Genomic DNA, 18,017 nt, shown 5'->3' on the forward strand with positions numbered 1-18,017 from the left:
ATACCAAGACGATGAAGAGGAAGTAAGTAGACGAGGAAGACCCCTACAAACCATCCCTGCGTCTCAAACAGCTCCCTAGCTTCCTAGGTCGTGTATCAGTATACTGTGTAAATGAATGTGGCCGACTCCCTGATCAGTGCCCTGACTAGTGAACTAGGGAGAGCTGATTGAGATGCACGCTATGGGTGCTCTGCCAGTTCTTGGCCACACCAATAGATGTGTATTATTTCTGTATTTTTACTGCTTGTTTTTTTTCTTTTACATACAAGAAATATAGTTCAGAATGTCTATTTCATAAATATGTTTATTTGCACTACTGTTTCTGACTACCATCTCTCATATGTCATATATATGCTATTTTATATCTGCATTTTTATCTTCTTTAACTTTATTAATATCATAAATATGTTTATTTGCACTACCGTTGCACAAGCGGCACATACTGTCAGGGAGTGAATTTGCACATTCACTCTGCACATTGCCAGTGAAAATCACTTGGGTATGAACACAAAAAACGTCTTGAAAAACACTGGCTATAAACGCGTGTGATATTCGTCCCAGTGTGTACAGGCCTTAAGTCTCTCAATCTTTATAGTAAGTGGGTGTTTAAGCAAGCAGACAGTTCTTGTTTCCAGTTCTTCACCTCTGACAGCAAAACAGGAAACAGTTCTTGCAAATTGCATTTTCTGAAAAGGGACCCTAGCCCTTTAGTAAGATACAGAAAGATAAAATAGAGAGATAGAATAGTACATTCCCACACACAAGTCTACTCTCCTCTGATTGGTCAGATGGCCATGTCTGTTGTGATACACATAAATCAAGTGTTATTATACCAAAGCAAAAGCTGCTTCACAACATCGTCCTGTGATGTTAAAAACCTTAAAATGGAGACATTCCCTTATCTCTTACTTATGAAGAGCAACATACCATGAGACCACACAATCATATGATTGAACAACAATTAACAATACACAAAAACAAGAAGAGCTAGAAAAATTAGTTATGTAATAAATTATGAAATGGGTAAAATTTAGTGATTATGATTAAATTGAATAATGAAATGAAAAATGATTATATGATTAAATAAATAACAAAAACAGAAAATTTAAGCTGTAAGCAGCATTGAAAGGTCCCTCACACCCAGGGAAAACACACCTTAGGAAAACAGTGAACAGTTGACGACATTCATTTAAGCAGGTAAATATAGGAGAGTGACACACTTCCTGCTGCCAGCAGGTGGCGCTATGACTGTAACTGAATATTGCCATGAAAATGCGTTTAGGGCAGGACTTTTATCAATCGTGTGAAGTTTGAGGCAGATCAGACATTGTATGCCCGAGTTACAACAACGGTCTGTTTCATGGCGAAACATCAAACTTTGTCAGGCCGCTACGGACACATCCTTCAGTGAAAACTCTAGATCTTTGCAATTTAGTGTCTCAAAGGCCTTTAAATTAAACTGACCAAATATGATGTTGATCTGATTAAAGCTCTAGGAGGAGCACAATGTGTGGAAATAGCAAAAACTGAAAGAATTTTGCAGAGAAAATTCAAAATATCTGACTTCCTGTTTAAAGCATCAGTTTTGACAACTGTGCCACATTATTATTAATGGGAAAGCTGACAATTGTGTTATAAAGAGGAGAGTTACACGATTTTAATACCTATTATTTACTTTAAATATCTGTAACTACAAAAAATGTGTGTGCATGTGTGTGTAAACATGCTAAGAGTATTAAGTATTATTCTTTAACCCTTTCATTTCTGTATGTGTGTGTTCAGCATCTTCTCCATCATGAATGTGTTATGGTGTCAGCTCTATGTTTTAGGTCAGCCTAGCCTTACCCGTTTCACCAAACGCCAGAACATTGATAATTCTTGTTTCTCTTTCAGTTCATATAGTTGTGTAAGACTCTCCTTGAACTCATGATCAAGCTGCTCTTTTCTCTTTCTGAAATCATTCAATTTTTCTCTATATTTTCCAGCTTCTTCTTGATATTTATTCTTCATCTTCTGTATTCCATCGTCATATTTTTGTTTAATTTCATCACACTCTTTTTCTTTTCTTCTAATTATTTCTCTCTCCTCTCTTTCTCTTCTCTCGATCTCTTCTTCTTGCTCTCGTTTCAGGTCTTCCATAATTTTCTCCCATCTCTTTCTCTTCTCCCTTCTTCTCTCTTCATCCTCTCGTTTTCTTCTCTCCCACTCCTCTTTTCTCTCTTGCTCCAGCTGCTCATAACGTCTTTTCATTTCATTTCTCTTGTCTTCATATTCTCTCTCTTTTTCTTTTCTCTCTCTTGCCTGTTGATGTTTATCCTCTTTGATCATCTGTCTATCTTCTTCTCTGTCTCTTTCAAATCTCTCTCTCATGTTCTCCAGTTCTTCCTGTTTTTCTCTCAATTGTTCCTTGTGTCTGTCTTTTATCTTTCTTTCCTCTTCCTCTTGTTCTTTCATCTGTTTTTTCTTCTCTTCCTCCCATTCTCTCTGCTGTTGTTTAATTTCCTCTTGAATCTCTTTGTCATTTTCAGCCTCTTTTATTTTTCTCTTCCATTCTTCTGTCTCTTTTTCTTCTTGTTTTTTCCTCTTTTGTTCATCTAGATCTCTCTTTTTTATTTCCTCTTCCTGTTTTTTTCTTAACTCTGACAGGATGCGCTCCTGCTCATTTTTTATCTTTTCTTGATCTTGTTTATATTTCTCTTCTCTCTTTCTATCTTCTTCTTCTCTTTCTTTTTGCAGTTTTTCATATTGTAGTTTCTCATTTTCCATCTCTCTCTTCATCTTGTCTATTGTTTGATCATATTCAGCTCTTCGCTGTTCTTCCTCTTCAAATTGTTTCTGATCTTCCTTCTCTAGTTTCTCCTGCTCTGATCTTTCTTTCTCCTCAAACTCTCTTCTGAGTGTTTCCTCTTTTTCTCTGAACTTGTTCTTCAGCCTCTCTCTTTCCTCATCTGTCTTTCGTTTCTTTTCCTCCAGTCTCTCTTTCATGCTTTTGATTCCTATGTCATATTTGGCTTTTAATTCTTCAACTTTATCCTGATTTTTTCTTTCTTTCTCTTTTAGATTTTCCCTTCTCTGTTCAATAGAGATCGCTGCCTCCTCAAACATCTCATTAGTGAAGTATTGTCCCTCATTAGATTCCTTCAGCTCTTCTATCATGTTTAATAACTCAGTAACTTGTGTCCGATCTTGTGTTTCTGTGTTGTTAAAAGCCAGGAATCTGTTTCCACAGTCACTGATCAGTTTCTTGAGTTCATCGTTTTTACTCTTCTCTATATATTGTTCTATTGTTTGTTCTTTCAGATCATCTTTTTTAGTGAAGAGAACAATGCTGAACTCTGCTGCTTTTGGGCCAAAGATCTTCTTTATGATCTCTAGAGTGTCTTGCTTCTCTTGAGTGATTCTTCCCAAACTCAACACAATAATGAACACATGAGGTCCAGGTGCGGACAGTGAAATACATTTCATTATTTCTTTCACCACTTGTTCTTTTGACACTGTCATGTCAAAGAGTCCCGGAGTATCAATAACAGCTACTGATTTACCATCAACGTCAACAACTCCCTTCTGACAAGTAGTGGTCACCAACTGTGACCTGTCTTCACTGTTAAACTCATTTATTCCAAGGATAGTGTTTCCTGTCGCACTCTTTCCATTTCCTGTTCTCCCAAACAGCAAGATTCGCAAATATCCTGAATCCGACGGTGAATCTTCATCTGAAAATGACAATAACAGAGTTTAGAGATTAACAACAACTCATTAAATTTGGAACCTTGAGCAACAAGTGTTTCACTTTATAACAGTCCCTCTCAGTGGTTCTCAATATTTTTTGGGTCACCACCTGATCCATTATCCAGGTCACTTACCACCCACCATTAAAGTGTAGGTTAACTCTCTTTCCTGAATATTCTCAGTGTTTATCATAATAGTTCACGAGTTCACATATCCATATAATTAAATAGACTAAAGTTATGCATGTTTGGCGTGCTGTCCAGGGAGAGGGCTCCGAGCTCGGAATTTTGTCCCGAACCCAGAGTACTCCCCCCAGTGTGGTAAAAGTAGATAGAACTAAAAGTGAGGAGATGGGGTGGAGGAGGGATGCTGATAAACTCTCAGATGAACAGAGGTAAGTCTGCTGAATTTATACCTCTTGACACTGGTTGAGTTGATTAACTGAATGCTCTCCACCTGTGCTAATTGATTAATTATCTGAACTTGCTTCTCCCGAACTTCGTTAATAAAACATCATCTCACGAGTTCACATATCCATATAATTAAATAGAGTAAAGTTATGCGTATTTGGCGTGCTGTCTGGGGAGAGGGCTCTGAGCTCAGAATTTTGGCCCGAACCCATAGTAATCCCCCCAAAAACCAAAAGAGCAAAGGACAGCCGCCAGACTAAAGACCCCCAAAAGACACAGAGAATTGGCAGACTGGCATTTCAAGAAGCCTGGTTGCTTGACCAGGAGAGCCCATGTTGCCACTGACAGGAGCGTATCACTGTACCAGGCGGACGGGCCCTACTAGCCGACAAACTACGGGTAGCTGAAATTTGGAACGACCGATCGGGAGGGCTCTTGTGACATCTGATAGGAGACCAAGGCTCCAGGAGAGCAATGCTCGTTGTATCGGATGCGTAAAGCCCTACCGGCCGATAAATGAGGAGCAGTATGAGTTAAACCGTCCGACCGGGGGGGGGGTCCGTGCATCATCAGGTGGACGGGCCCTACCAGCTGATTGACAGGGAGCGCGTGATTTGGAGCGCCTGATTGGGAGGGCTCTGGTTACATCCGACAAGAGACCAATGCTCACGGTGTCGAACTGGTGAGCCCTACCGACCGAAAGACGAGGGGCAGCGTGGTTTAGGAATGACCAGCCAAAAGGGGCCCACTCAGCTTCCGCCAGGAGTGGCTCCCGGCAACAGGTGAGTGGGTCCCACTGGCTGATGGCGGGATGAAAGAAATTGGAATGCCCGGCCAGGAGAGCTCTCGCAGTGTCCGATGGGAGACCAAGGCTCCAGGAGACCAAGGCTCCAGGAGACCAGTGCTCAAAGCCTCAGATGGGTAAGCCTCACTAGCACACAAGTGGAAAGTAAAGAGCAGAGGCTCGACCGGGAGGCTCTCGCGGCGTTCAATGGGAGACCAAGGCTCCAGGAGACCAATGCTTGTGGCATCAGACGGGTAAGCCTCGCCGGACGGAAAAAGGTAAAAAGATGGAAACTGACCGGGAGGGCTCTCGCTGCATTCGACGGGAGATCAATACTCATGGCATCAGATGGGTAAGCCTCGCCGGATGAGGAAGGAGAAAAGATAGAAACTGACCAGGAGGGCTCTCGCAGCATCTGATGGGAAATCAAGACTCGGACAGGTAAGCCTTGTCAGCGGTGGAGAGAAAGTTTTTTTTTTTTTCCTCCCCAGAAAACTGAGTTTCAGCAGAAGCAGAGGGGACATTACTGCTGCTGCAGTGGACAAATGTAGCTATAGAACTGGGTTCCTATGGGAGCGGAGGGGACATCATTGCTGCTGCAGTGGAAGGGTCAGCCAGACAAACTGAGCTCCTGCGAGAGCATGGAGATAACACTGCTGCGGCTGTGAAGGCAAGGTTTGCCAGAGATGGAGCTCCTGCGGGAGTGGAGGAGACAACACTGCTACTGCAGTGTAAGAACAGAGTGGGCTCCTGCGGGATCGGGTGAGAAGATGCTGCTGCAGCAGTGAGGTAGAATATTTTCACTATTTTAGTGGATTGATGGTGTTAATTGAGGTGGATATGGTGAGCTTGTAGGATTGAGCGAGAGAACAAGCTGAAGCTAAAGAATTTGGCTGGTAAGGGTTCGTTGAGCTTCTTTAACATGGAAGCGATTGGACTGGATAGGATATAGATCTTTAAAGTCTCTGATGGACAGCGACTAGAGTGTTTGAATCTGATGCTTGGAGAGGCCTTTTGGGGCAGCTGAGGTTCTTTGCCACTGTTGCTTCTGGCTTGCTTAGTTGGGGACACTTGATATTCAACAATGTTTTGATCTGACTTCATTGTCTTCACTGCACACAATTGTATGCAAACTGAACTGTCCTGGATGATGACATCACTTTTCCTCCAGAGCTGTTGTGTAGATAAATGAACTATATGAATAACTAATGGTTTTATGATGGAATGAATCAATACTGAACTTACTTAAGCTGGACAATGGCACCGTTTACTTCTAGAGCTGCTGTGAAGCCAAAATTATTTTCTGCTACCACTGTAAAGCTGCCCCGACACAGCCTACATGTAAAGCTCTATAAAGGTGACTTGATTTGATTTGGTTGCTGTTCCTATGCGTAACAAAAATTATTGGAAAAGTGAATAGGTTGGGTCAGGGTCCACCTTTGGAGCCAGCGGCCTAAATTTCAGATCAAATCTGTGCTCTGATCTTGCTGGCGACCTCCATAAAGCAAACAAAACAAGATAATTGTAACAACAATTTAATAAAATAAAACATAATACCAACACTTCATATTAGGGTTGCACGGTGTACCGATACTACAGTAGTATTGTGATACTATAGCTTCAAAATACTGGCAATGCCATTGTATTGGTAGTACCAGTTGCAACTGGTTGGTAAAATGTTTTTCCATGCATGCTTGAACTGACTACGGTGCATTTACACCCTTCTGACCAGTAGACATCACCAGTGTGACGTTCCGAGCGAAACTATGAATCATTTTTTCGAAGTGATTGGTTCAATTGATTCAAAAGCTTTGTTTCTCCCATCATTAGGAGGAACCCTCAAACTTAACAGTTACTGAGGTAAGATTCCTCGAGGACGAAGGATTTTTCATCAGACGGCGAGAGCTCGATTTTGGACATGTTGTGAACGTCGGGCGGGGCCTAATGCTGATAAACTCTCAGATGAACAGAAGTAAATCTGCTGAATTTATACCTCTTGACATTGGTTGAGTTGATTAACTGAATGCTCTCCACCTGTGCTAATTAGGTTAAATTAGGCTAATTAGGCTGAACCTGCTCCTCCCGAATTTTGTTAATAAAACATCATTAATAATAAAAATAGATTAAATGCATTTTTGTGTATTTTTTTAAATGAACGATCAAAAGGATAAACAATGCAAATTTATTGTCTTGTTTATCATTGCTCAAATTTAGAATTCTGACCTTGACTGTTTATGCCTGTATTAAGTGTTTGTTCTTCTCTTCATCTTTCCTGTTGTTTCTGTTTGTTCCATTCCTCTCGTTCTCTCTTCATCTCCTCTCGCATCTTTCTCTCTTGATCTTCTATGTCTTTGATGTCTCTTTTATATCGTTCTTCTATATATCTTTCTTCTCTTCTCCTTCTCTCTTTTTCACGCTTCAGTCTTTCTTCCTCCATCTTCATCTTCATTCTCTCCCTCTCTTCTTCATGTTTGGACTGAAGAAGCTCTTTCATTCTGTGTCTTCTTTCTACCTCTCGTTTAAGTTTCTCATAATATTCATCCCATGTTTCCTTTTCTATTTTTCTCCTTCTCTCATTCTCTTCATCTCTTATTAGTCGTTCCTGTTGTTTCTGTCTCTCCCATTCCTCTCGTTCACTTTTCAACTCTGTTTTATATCGTTCTTCTCTCTCTCTAAATTCTTTTTCTCTTCTCTTTCTGTCTTTGTCATTATTCTGTCTTTCTTCCTCAAACATCATCTTCATTCTTTCTTCCTCTTGTTTAAGTCTCTGATTATATTCATCCCTCATTGCCTGTTCTTTCTTTCTCCTTCTCTCATCCTCTTCATCTCTTCTTTGTTTTTCCTGTTGTTTCTGTTTCTCCCATTCCTCTCGTTCTCTCTTCATCTCTTCTCGCATCTTTCTCTCTTGTTTCTCTCTTTCTTTAATGTCCCTTTTATATTGTTCTTCTCTCTCTCTAAATTCTTTTTCTCTTCTCTTTCTCTCTTTATCATGATTTTGCCTTTGTTCCTCCATCATCCTCTTTTTCTCTTCTTCATGTTTGTTCACCAGTTCTTCTTTATCTCTGTTCAGTTGCTCCACTTTCACCATCAGAATCTTTTTTTGTTGTTCTTGTATTTCTCTTTCCATCTCTCTGAACATCTTACATGAGTAGTAACTATCTCCATTTTCTTTCACCATGTCATCTATCTTCTTCAGTAGATCAGACACCTGTGTTTGGTCTCCAGTCTGATTATTATTGAACACATGGTATCTGTTTCCACATGCTTCAATCAGGTTCATTAAAGGAGATCCAGGTTTTCCCAGCCACTGTTCAATAGTTATGTCCTTCAAATCGTCTCCTCTGGTGAAGAGCACCATGGTGAACACTGAAGAGTTTTCACCAAACATTTCTTGGATGATCTTCACTGTTGTTTCTTCTTCTTGAGTGAATCGTTGTCCTAAACTAAGCACAATGATGAACACATGTGGTCCAGGCAGAATCATGGAGATGCAGTTGGTGATTTCTCTCTGGACCTTCTCATTAGTAAGTTCAGTATCAAACAGTCCTGGAGTGTCGATCACAGTAACATGTCGGCCGTTGATTTCAGCTCTTTCTCTACGACACTCTTTAGTAACTGATTCATGAGATGTGCCCGATATAAATGCTCCTCTTCCTAAGATTGTGTTTCCAGTTGAACTCTTCCCAACTCCAGTTTTTCCCAGCAGCACAATCCTCAGATCATCTGCACTGTCCCTTGAATCTAAAGATAGATAAATAAAAATTAAAAACAGTATATTGAATTTCAAGTAAATATTGTCAATCATCAAGGTCATCAGAGAATATTGTGTATAATTTATACTGAAGCATCATGGGCTAATCATATTATTTCTTCTGAACTCTACATGTAACGTTATTGTTTTATCTCACAAATCTGTTTAGATGTTTGCAATCATTAAAAGTGTCCGATTTTCTGATCATTACCTTGTGACTGAAACCACGTCTCTAATGATTGGATTCTCTTCTTCATTTCTTCAAATTTCAGCAGTTTTTCCATCTGTGCCTCCAACAATGTCTCTGTGGAGAAACAAACTCCACTATTTGCCTCAACCATCTGCATCAGTCTCTCCATCAACATGGACACTTGTGTGTTTGGGCCAATGAAATGATGCCGTCCTCCAAAACTCTCAATGACAGACTGTGTTTCTTCATTCAGTTCTGCTGTCTGATGCTCTGGATTCTGGTATATGAGGACCATGGTGTAGTTCTTGATTCTTGAACTAAACATTCTCTGGATCTTCTCCATTTCTGCTTTGTCCTCATCAGTCAGTGGAGCATCAGAAATAATGAGGAGGAAAAGATGAACTCCAGGATCACAGAGAGACACACAGCGGAGAGTCTGACGCATCACTTCCTCCTCTGAGAGCTGAGTCTTGATCAGAGCTGGAAGCTCCACCAGAGAGATCAGATGTTCACACACCTTCACGTCTCTCCTCACACACTCTGAGCTGAGCTCTGATCTTCTGTCTCTCTGGTTCAGGATCAGGTCTGATATGAAGGATTTTAATGTTCTGTCACTCCCACACACAACCAGATTCAGCTTCACACCCTCTGGAACTGTCAAAGAAATAAACTAGTTTAACAATGATGTTTTTACTTCAAAGTAATCTTTTACACGCTATTGACAGAAACAGAAATTTTGACATAGGGTGCCCAAACTTTTGCGTGCTACTGTAAGTGTTTGCACAGTAACACAATTTCTGTTGCTTTGATTCAGTTGTCCAGCACATTGAATTTTGAATCTCAGTGCAATGCAGTGGTGTTGGTGGTATATACAGTAGTAAACCATATACTGTATCAACATGTATCAAAGTGATGGAAAACAAAAAAGTATAGCTTAAGTAATAGGGAGCTTTTCAGGAGCTCATACACTTATACACTCATACCTTATCGTCATTCTAAACACCACTTTTAACCCTGGGTAAAGGAGAGTTCCACACTTGTAATTTAGAAGTGGGGTTAGCACTGCTTTTTACCCGGGGTTATGAAACCCTGCTCCGGAGCAGGGTTAGCACTGTTTTTGCGGTGTTAACTCCACATTGCGGTGCCAAACTTGTGTGTTGTTAGAATGTTACAGTTAGACTCTTAGCAACAATCAAACCAATTGTGTACTCATATCAATGTGCCTTGGATAGTAACGGAAAGACTGAGCATTGTATAAACTCGATAGTACAAATCTAGGATGCGCAATGCTAGCGCAATGTAAACAGGTCACGTGCTGCTTTTATCCAATCAATGACACTGACACAGAATATATGCAAATAAGAACGTTAACCCAGGGTTTATGAATGTACAGTGTGAAACGTCATCTTATGAATACCCAGGATTAATTGTTAACCCCGGGTAAATTAAGAGCAGTGTGAAACATGAAGCAAAATAATCGAGGATTCCGTTTACCCAGGGTTTACAATGGCCTAGAGTTAACTAGTGTTCTAATATCGGTTCAAAATATCAAACATGTTTGATCTCTGATGACTGGATGGAAGCAAAGTCTAAAGCTAAAAATTGAGAGTTTGTGATCATCATACACTACATGATTTTCTATGAAATCTGTCAGCTCAAATCTGCAGACTGGCTCTCACTTTCAGGAACTAGCATCAACTTGTCCAGAACGGCAATGTAATGTATCCCAACCTTCAGGGTCTGGTGTTGTGTAGGGATCATAGACTCTAGCCAGTCAATAAAGGCAAAATATTTTATTAAATTACATTTAAAATGATTTTTTTTTAGTCAGTTTTTTCACCTTTAAAAATAGGTGTCTTATGTATAAAAAGGGAATTTATTCATCTATGGTTCACATAGTATAGATGAAGTGTACTGTAAATAACCTGTAAGCTTATTAATTTAATCTCACAAAGATGCTTCATTCATAAATATAAAAGAATTCACTCACCCGGTGTCTTGATCTTCTCCTCTAACTCTTTGATTTCATTCTCTCTCTCACTCAGTTTCTCCTCTAGTTCATGTCTGATTCTCTTCTCTGGAGCTCTCATATACATCTGAAGTGAATAGGGTTCAGTCTTCATTCTCTCTACACAGTCCAGCAGGTCTGGGATCTGTACAGAGTTTCTCTGGTCCTTTAACCCCATCACACTGTTCCAACTCCCATAGAGACTCACAAACCTCTGAGATTCTGCGGATGATACAAAATCTGACACACTTTTATCAATAGTGAGTTCAGAAGTGAAAAGCACCATGAAGTGCTCTTTTGAGTAAAATATTCTTGTAATCTTCTCCATTTCTGCTTTGTCTTCATTAGTAAGTGGAGTGACGGGAATAACGAGGATGAAAAGATGAACTCCAGGATCACAGAGAGACACACAGTTGAGAGTCTCCCGCTTCACTTCCTCCTCTGAGAGCCGAGTGAGAGCTGGAAGCTCTATTACAGTGATCAACTGTCCATGAATCTTCTCCTCTTTCTTCACACACACTTTTCTCATCTCTCTCTGATGGAAAAGTCTATTTATTTTCCCTCTAATGATTTTAGACACTGAGGACTTGAGTGTTGTATTATATCCACACAGCACAATGTTCAGCTTTGTTTTTCCAGAAGTAGTCACTGAAACAATATTTAGAGACAAATTAAATTGCAACACATTGTTTTATCCACTAAAGGCTTCCTTGTTTACTGACTTACTGTTTGGGTGAATCCACTCTCTATGTATGGATCTATGACACATACAAACAGTCACACTACAGCCTTTAAAGGAATAGCTCACCCAAAACATCATATACTCACACAATTTTACAAACACATATGATTGTCTTTTTTTTTTTCACTGAATACAAAAGGTGCTTTTTAGCACAAAGTCCAGGCTGCTGTTTCACACTACAAAAATGGAATATCAAACTCCAAAAAGGACAAAAAGTGCTCTCGTGTCTAATGTCTTGACTTCTCCCTCTTGTCATCTCATCAGACTGTGAAACTTAAAAGAGACTGTAGAAGTGCTGAACGAAGATGGCGCAAAACTAAACTAGAAGTTCACTTAAAAAAACTCATTGAAATTCTTAAATTCATAGAACGCGGCAAGCTTATTTCTCAAACCTTATAAATGCAAACATTAATAACCCCCGATTATTATTTAATACAATAGATTCACTAATAAATCATAAAATTGATAGCTCTGAGTTACCAAATTCGAAATGTGAAGAGTTTGCTGGCTACTTCAGAGATAAAGTTATAAACATTAGATCAGGAATCTGTTCAATACATGAAAATTGGTCAATTATGCTCCCTTCATTATTAACTGTAGAGAATACTATCAAAATGGAAAGTTTTACTTTGGTTGATGTTGAGACACTAAGAAAGGTTGTAACAGAACAGAGACCATCTACTTGTTCCTTTGATCCTATTCCTACCTCTCTTTTTAAAAGTATCTTTGACTCCATATCTATTGATATCCTTGAGATAGTAAATCACTCCCTGCAGCTTGGCATTTTCCTTTCGGACCTTAAATCTGTCCTAGTAAAACCTGTGTACCAAAAAGGGAGCTCAGATATTTTAACTCCTAGTAATTATTTTTAAGTAAAATAATAGAGAAAATAGTTTTTAATCAGTTGAGTTCATTCTTAAATGCAAATTCGAAACTAGAGATGTTTCAGTCTGGTTTTAGAAAATACTATAGTACAGAGACCGCTCTTATTAAAGTAGTAAATGATATAAACATAAACCTTGAGTGCTGTGTTTGATACAATAGATCACCAGATTCTTTTAAATGGATTAAGTGGCTATGTTGGTCTATCTGGAACAGTTTTAAATTGTTTTTATCATATCTTAGTGAAAGAACATTTGTAGTATCCATTAATAATACCTTGTCTGAATATTACAAGGTACCATGTGGGGTTCCTCAGGGATCAGTTTTAGGACCACTACTTTTTAATATGTTACCTCTCGGTCACCTCATCAGGAGGCATGGCATTTCTTTTCATAGTTATGCAGATGACACACAGTTGTATAGCTGTCTCCTGATGAGCCCTTAACTAAATGTACTCAGATGAAACCCAAGCCAAGTGGCAAAAAACTTAGGACTTGTCTTTGATTCTGATCTTAATTTTAAAGCTCATGTACGTAATATTACCAAAACAGCATTTTATCATCTCAAGAACATTGCTAAAGTAAGACATTTCTCTCTCTGAGCAACACAGAAAAAATTAATGCATGCATTTATAACTAGCAGCTTGACTATTGTAATGCCCTTCTTACTGGTCTACCAAAGAATACAATTAACCAATTACAATTAATCCAAAACACTGCTGCTCGAATATTGACAAAAGCCAAAAAGAGAGATCATATTACAACCAGTATTAAGGTCATTACACTGGTTACCTGTTAGTTTTCGTATTGATTTTAAAAATCTTTTAGTTCATACGGCATTGCATGGACTTGCTCCAGACTATCTTTCAAAAATGCTTACAGTATATGAACCTAGAAGGACTCTTAGATCCTCTGATTCTTCTCTTCTAAATGCACCTCATAGTAGAACTAAAACACTCAGTGGTGCTGCTTTTAGCCGTTATGCTCCTCACCTCTGAAACAACCTTCCAGAGAACATAAGATGTGCTGAAAACATTAATCTAAATTAAAAACATATCTTTTTAGTCTGGCCTTCCTGTGAAGTCTTATAAAACCTTTTTATACTTCATGTGTTTTGCTTCACTTTTAATGTTGTATCTTATATTTCATATTTTAATCTTTATAAACTTTATTCTTATTTATGTATTCTTATTAATGGGTCTATTTTTTTTTTTTTTTTTTTGTTCTTTTTGTTTTGTTAATTGCTGTATCTATTGGTTCCTTCTTGTCTGTAAAGCACTTTGAATTACATTAATTTGTTTAGAAAAGTGCTATATAAATAAAATTTGCTTGCTCATAAGTTCTTTTGCCCCACCTGCTCTCTCTCATTACCTTCACTATTTATTCCCTGTCCTCTGCCAGATCATTGTCTAATGTTCCTGCCTGTGTGATGTTCACAGTATGTCAAGTATTTGTTTGTTTTTGTTTTGTTTGTCATTTAATAAAAGCCCTACTGCTCTCTCACCTCATCCCTCAACACAACCTGGCACTATGGTGTTGAGTGTGCTGGCCGGCTGGCTATATGCAAACAGTGAAGTTCTTACATATATCATGATTTGAACAAACACAAATACAGATTAATAAAAGTTTAATTTTGATCTGTTCTTTATACAAAGCTATTTCTGGCTTTAGAAGACTTGATGTATATTAGAGCTGAGGCACAATTGGTAGTGCATTAGTTCATGATAAAGTATAAGAAGCTGTTGTTCACCAGGGTGTCAAATATACTGTCCTAATCCCATTCCCAACTCTTCATCTTAAAACTTTTCTGTCACATTCAACTGACATAAAAAATTGGACCTTGACAGTACAAATTAATTTCCACTTTTGTTGAATATAAAAGAATCATTCAGTTAAACAACTCAGTCTGTTTTTTTATGTATAAACTTTTTTAGAAGCTTTTCAACCTTAACAAAACAGATTAGTAAAATCAAAATATAATAGTTCAGGTCTCACAGTAGTGCTCCTCATTTTTCTCCCTGTCATTTTCTGTCTCTACTTCACTGTAACTATTAAAGGACAACAAGGGTAGTTCATCAGCATATTCCTAAGAGGTATCCTGAAAAAAAGACTTTGACAAACCTCCTCCATCACTTCCTGTTCTTGTCCTCTCATTGAGTTTTCCATCCTTCTCTTTGTCGTCTCCTCGGACTAAACCTCCAGATCTGTTCGGATCTTCATCCACTGATACTCCACCACCTCCATCCCCAAACTTGATACAGATGAGGAATTCTTCTTGTTCTTCCTTGAGTATGTCCTCTATCCTGCTGATCATCTCAGAGCGCCATCCGGCATTATTTTTATCAAACTTAAGATGTCCTCCTCCACATTCCTTTATTAAATTAGTAAACAAGTTATTTATTATCATTGAAGTCCATTTGAATGTGCGTGTCTCTTCATCAGTAGTCACCACTATAGTGTGTTTAATGGCCTTCTCACTGAAGAGTTTCAGCACAGTTTTCACTCTGTTTCTGTCCTCCTCACTGAAGTCATTATACTGCAGTACGAGTATGAACACATGAGGTCCTGGAGCAGACAGAGACACACACTCTCTCACTCTCTGTGTGATCTGATGGTAGGAGACATGTGGCTGGAGCAGCTGAGTGTTGATGACTGCGATGTGTCTCTCCTCCACCAATGCACTGATTCTCATACTGTGCTGCTGTAAATAAGATGAATAAACTTCACTGTCAAACGCTGCTGTTCCCAGTATAGTGTTTCCAACTCTGCTGTTTTCTGATACATTCTTTCCCAGCAGAACAATCCTCAGATCTCTCACTGAAAAAGAGCACACACACACACACAAACTTTGGAATTACATGGATGAAGCACATTAATTAGCAGTAAATATTGTGTTGGAGTATATATTATTATCTGCTGTAGTATCAAGGGCGATGTGGTCAAATGCTGGCATTTTTCCTAATTCTGGTAAATTCATCCATTCTCAGACAAAATAAATGTAAAATTGGTGATTAGGTGTTCAGTCGTATTGTGTGTCCAGGTACAGAAACTGAAATGGGCCCAGACTGATCTCACAGGAAATCACCAACAGGAAGAGGAATTCTGTCTGCTGGAATCAGCCTCTGCTTTCAGAATATCTGAATCTGGAACTTCAGTTCGAAAGATTTTGGAAATCTTCAGGTTATCTTGTGTTTGAATGATACAAAATACATAAATAACTTCATCTGCAATATGTGGAAATAATTTTTTGCTTTACCCCTACCCCTAAAAAGTGTAGGCTACTGTATTTAGTCTAACTGTACTTCATCATCCATTTTTGCAATATGAAGTTTAGATATTTTGTGTTCAGCAAAAGAAAAAGTCATTCGATTTTTGAACAAGAACAACTTGATAGTGAGTAAACGATGGGACCATTTTCATTTTGGGGTGAACAAGTACTTTAACTGATACAACACTAAATATTGTGCAATTATAATTTTATTCACAGAACTTTTATATAATTTAAGAGATTTGCTCATTTTGTTTCATAAAATAAACACATAAATGTTTCAAGTTGACACATCTTAATATCACTGACAGTGATTTAATTCACTTACTGTCAGGGCGATCATATGGTGGACTTCTTCGACCTGCTGCCGCCAGTGAAAACACACACACACACACACACACACACACACACAGACACAGACACACACAGAGAGAGAGATAACACATGGTTTAGCCATTATAAATTAATTACAGCAACATTTGTGCAGTGAAAGCTGTGATCTCACAATGTTTGCAATAACTAATTAGAACTGAGAACAAAACGTTTTTGATAACAATAGTTCTGGTTAAAGTGTGGATAGTGGTACATTCAGGGTTCGGTTTTAAGGAGGTTAACAGTTCAGTTGGGGTGCTAAGAATCTGCATCAATTACTTTAATATCCTGCATTTATTGCATTTTATTTCATACTTCATTTGACATTAATAATAATCATTTACAAGGTCACATTGTAAAGTGTGCACAATTATTGAGCACGTTATCAATTTTGCTTTATATATAAGCCTTGTCAGCTCTTTGATAACCTTCCGACTGACAGTCCCACACATAACAAGGGCTGTAAAACTACAGTGAGCTAAATGAATAGTGCTCCATTATGATGAGATTTACCCGTATGTGCTAATATATTCGCTAATTGTCTCAATACCTGGGCGTGGCCTAATTAACCCCTCCCCCATCAAGATGTTTTTATATAAATATAGGCACATTAAAACATTTTTTAAACCTTATTTTATTTTTTGGTTTTTAATTCTCATGAAAGTTACACTGAGAGTAAAAAAAAAAAAAAATACAGGAAAATCATTAGGAAATCCTTGTGCTATGATTTCTTATAGCCCCGCCACTGAATACGTATATAAATAGACTATTAAGAATGAAATATAAGACAATATTGTTTAATATAACTGAGATAAAGTGCTGCAGTCGCGTAGCACCATGTTTTTTCTCATTGGGGCTCTTTGATATGAGCCTCTGGATTGCAATGGATCTGTAATTCAAGCATAGTCTGTGTTTGGTGACTCTGCAGGGTGTCGTAAATGAACGCATTTTGTCCAAGTTATCTTCAACAGAAGTGAACATTGACCCTCAATCGGAGCACTGCTTGTGTAGATTTATGGAGTAAAAAGGCTTGACTGCTTCATTTTGGTGTAAACTTGTTTGCGTGAAGCTTAAATCAACGTCTAGCATTGGTTGTTAATTCGAATTTAAAAATGCAAACTATAATAACCTTTGCCTAGATAACAGAATGGATGTGCAAAATGTAGCCTATGTGATATTGTACGTCTGTTGTTTGCTTCTTCCTGGTGTTCAATGCCTTTAACATAAAAGAGCGTAAAATAACTAAACGAAGTAAACCTTTGTCTACTTTGGTTAATATTTCATAAACACTAAACAAATCATTGAGGAAACTTTGCTGCATGGGATGTATTTGTGTCTTAATTTGATTCTTACCCGATCTTGACGCCATTTCAACACCAACATCCTGAAATCAAAACCGAAAGAAAAACGATGAAAGACAAAAGGAGAACTCACCTGTGCCACTCCTGCTGAGGTTGGGGAAAATGTGATTTTATATTATTCCGTCCATTAATTATTCTTTTTTAAACCAGAAATGAAATATGGGCTACGGAAGATGCGTTTTTAAAAAAAACTTTGATCAATAAGCAGATACAAAGAAATGTTCATTATTTAAAATTATTATTGCATTCATATGCGTAATTCAGCCAGAGGGTGGCGCTGCTCTACTGTGGAGTGGAGTGACAGACAGGTGTGTTATACCTAGGGCCGCACAACGATTAATCGCGATTAATCGTTTGCAAAATAAAAGTCTGTGTTTACGTAATATATGTGTGTGTTCTGTGTATAATAATAATTATGTATATATAAATACACGCACATACATGTATAAATTTAAGAAAAAAATTATATTTATATATAAAATATTTATATGTAAATATTTTACATGCATATATTTCTTGTG

At 38.2% G+C, this 18,017-nt stretch overlaps 2 protein-coding genes across 2 annotated transcripts in view; both read right to left on the reverse strand.

The window, feature by feature from the left end:
* LOC127520187 (golgin subfamily A member 6-like protein 22) overlaps nt 1–3,873 on the reverse strand; it is a 48,052-nt gene extending 44,179 nt beyond the window's left edge. The window contains exons 1-2 of the mRNA XM_051908112.1: nt 3,864–3,873; nt 644–3,713 (exon numbers count right to left, since the gene is read on the reverse strand). Coding sequence (XP_051764072.1) covers nt 1,831–3,713; nt 3,864–3,873 — 1,893 coding nt within the window. The 3' untranslated portion in view covers nt 644–1,830. The remainder of the gene's footprint in view (nt 1–643; nt 3,714–3,863) is intronic.
* On the reverse strand, nt 3,565–17,565 carry LOC127521052 (GTPase IMAP family member 8-like). The gene is made up of 7 exons (XM_051909908.1): nt 17,489–17,565; nt 16,092–16,127; nt 14,617–15,312; nt 10,855–11,520; nt 8,886–9,518; nt 7,147–8,664; nt 3,565–3,713 (listed from the first exon to the last, which is right to left on the reverse strand). The coding sequence occupies exons 1-6, from the start codon at nt 17,502–17,504 to the stop codon at nt 7,187–7,189; spliced, it is 3,525 nt and encodes a 1,174-aa protein (XP_051765868.1). The 5' UTR covers nt 17,505–17,565; the 3' UTR covers nt 3,565–3,713; nt 7,147–7,186.
* Between the last annotated feature and the right edge of the window lie 452 nt (nt 17,566–18,017).

Source organism: Ctenopharyngodon idella, chromosome 10 (genome assembly GCF_019924925.1).
Source record: "Ctenopharyngodon idella isolate HZGC_01 chromosome 10, HZGC01, whole genome shotgun sequence".
Lineage (NCBI taxonomy): Eukaryota > Metazoa > Chordata > Actinopteri > Cypriniformes > Xenocyprididae > Ctenopharyngodon > Ctenopharyngodon idella.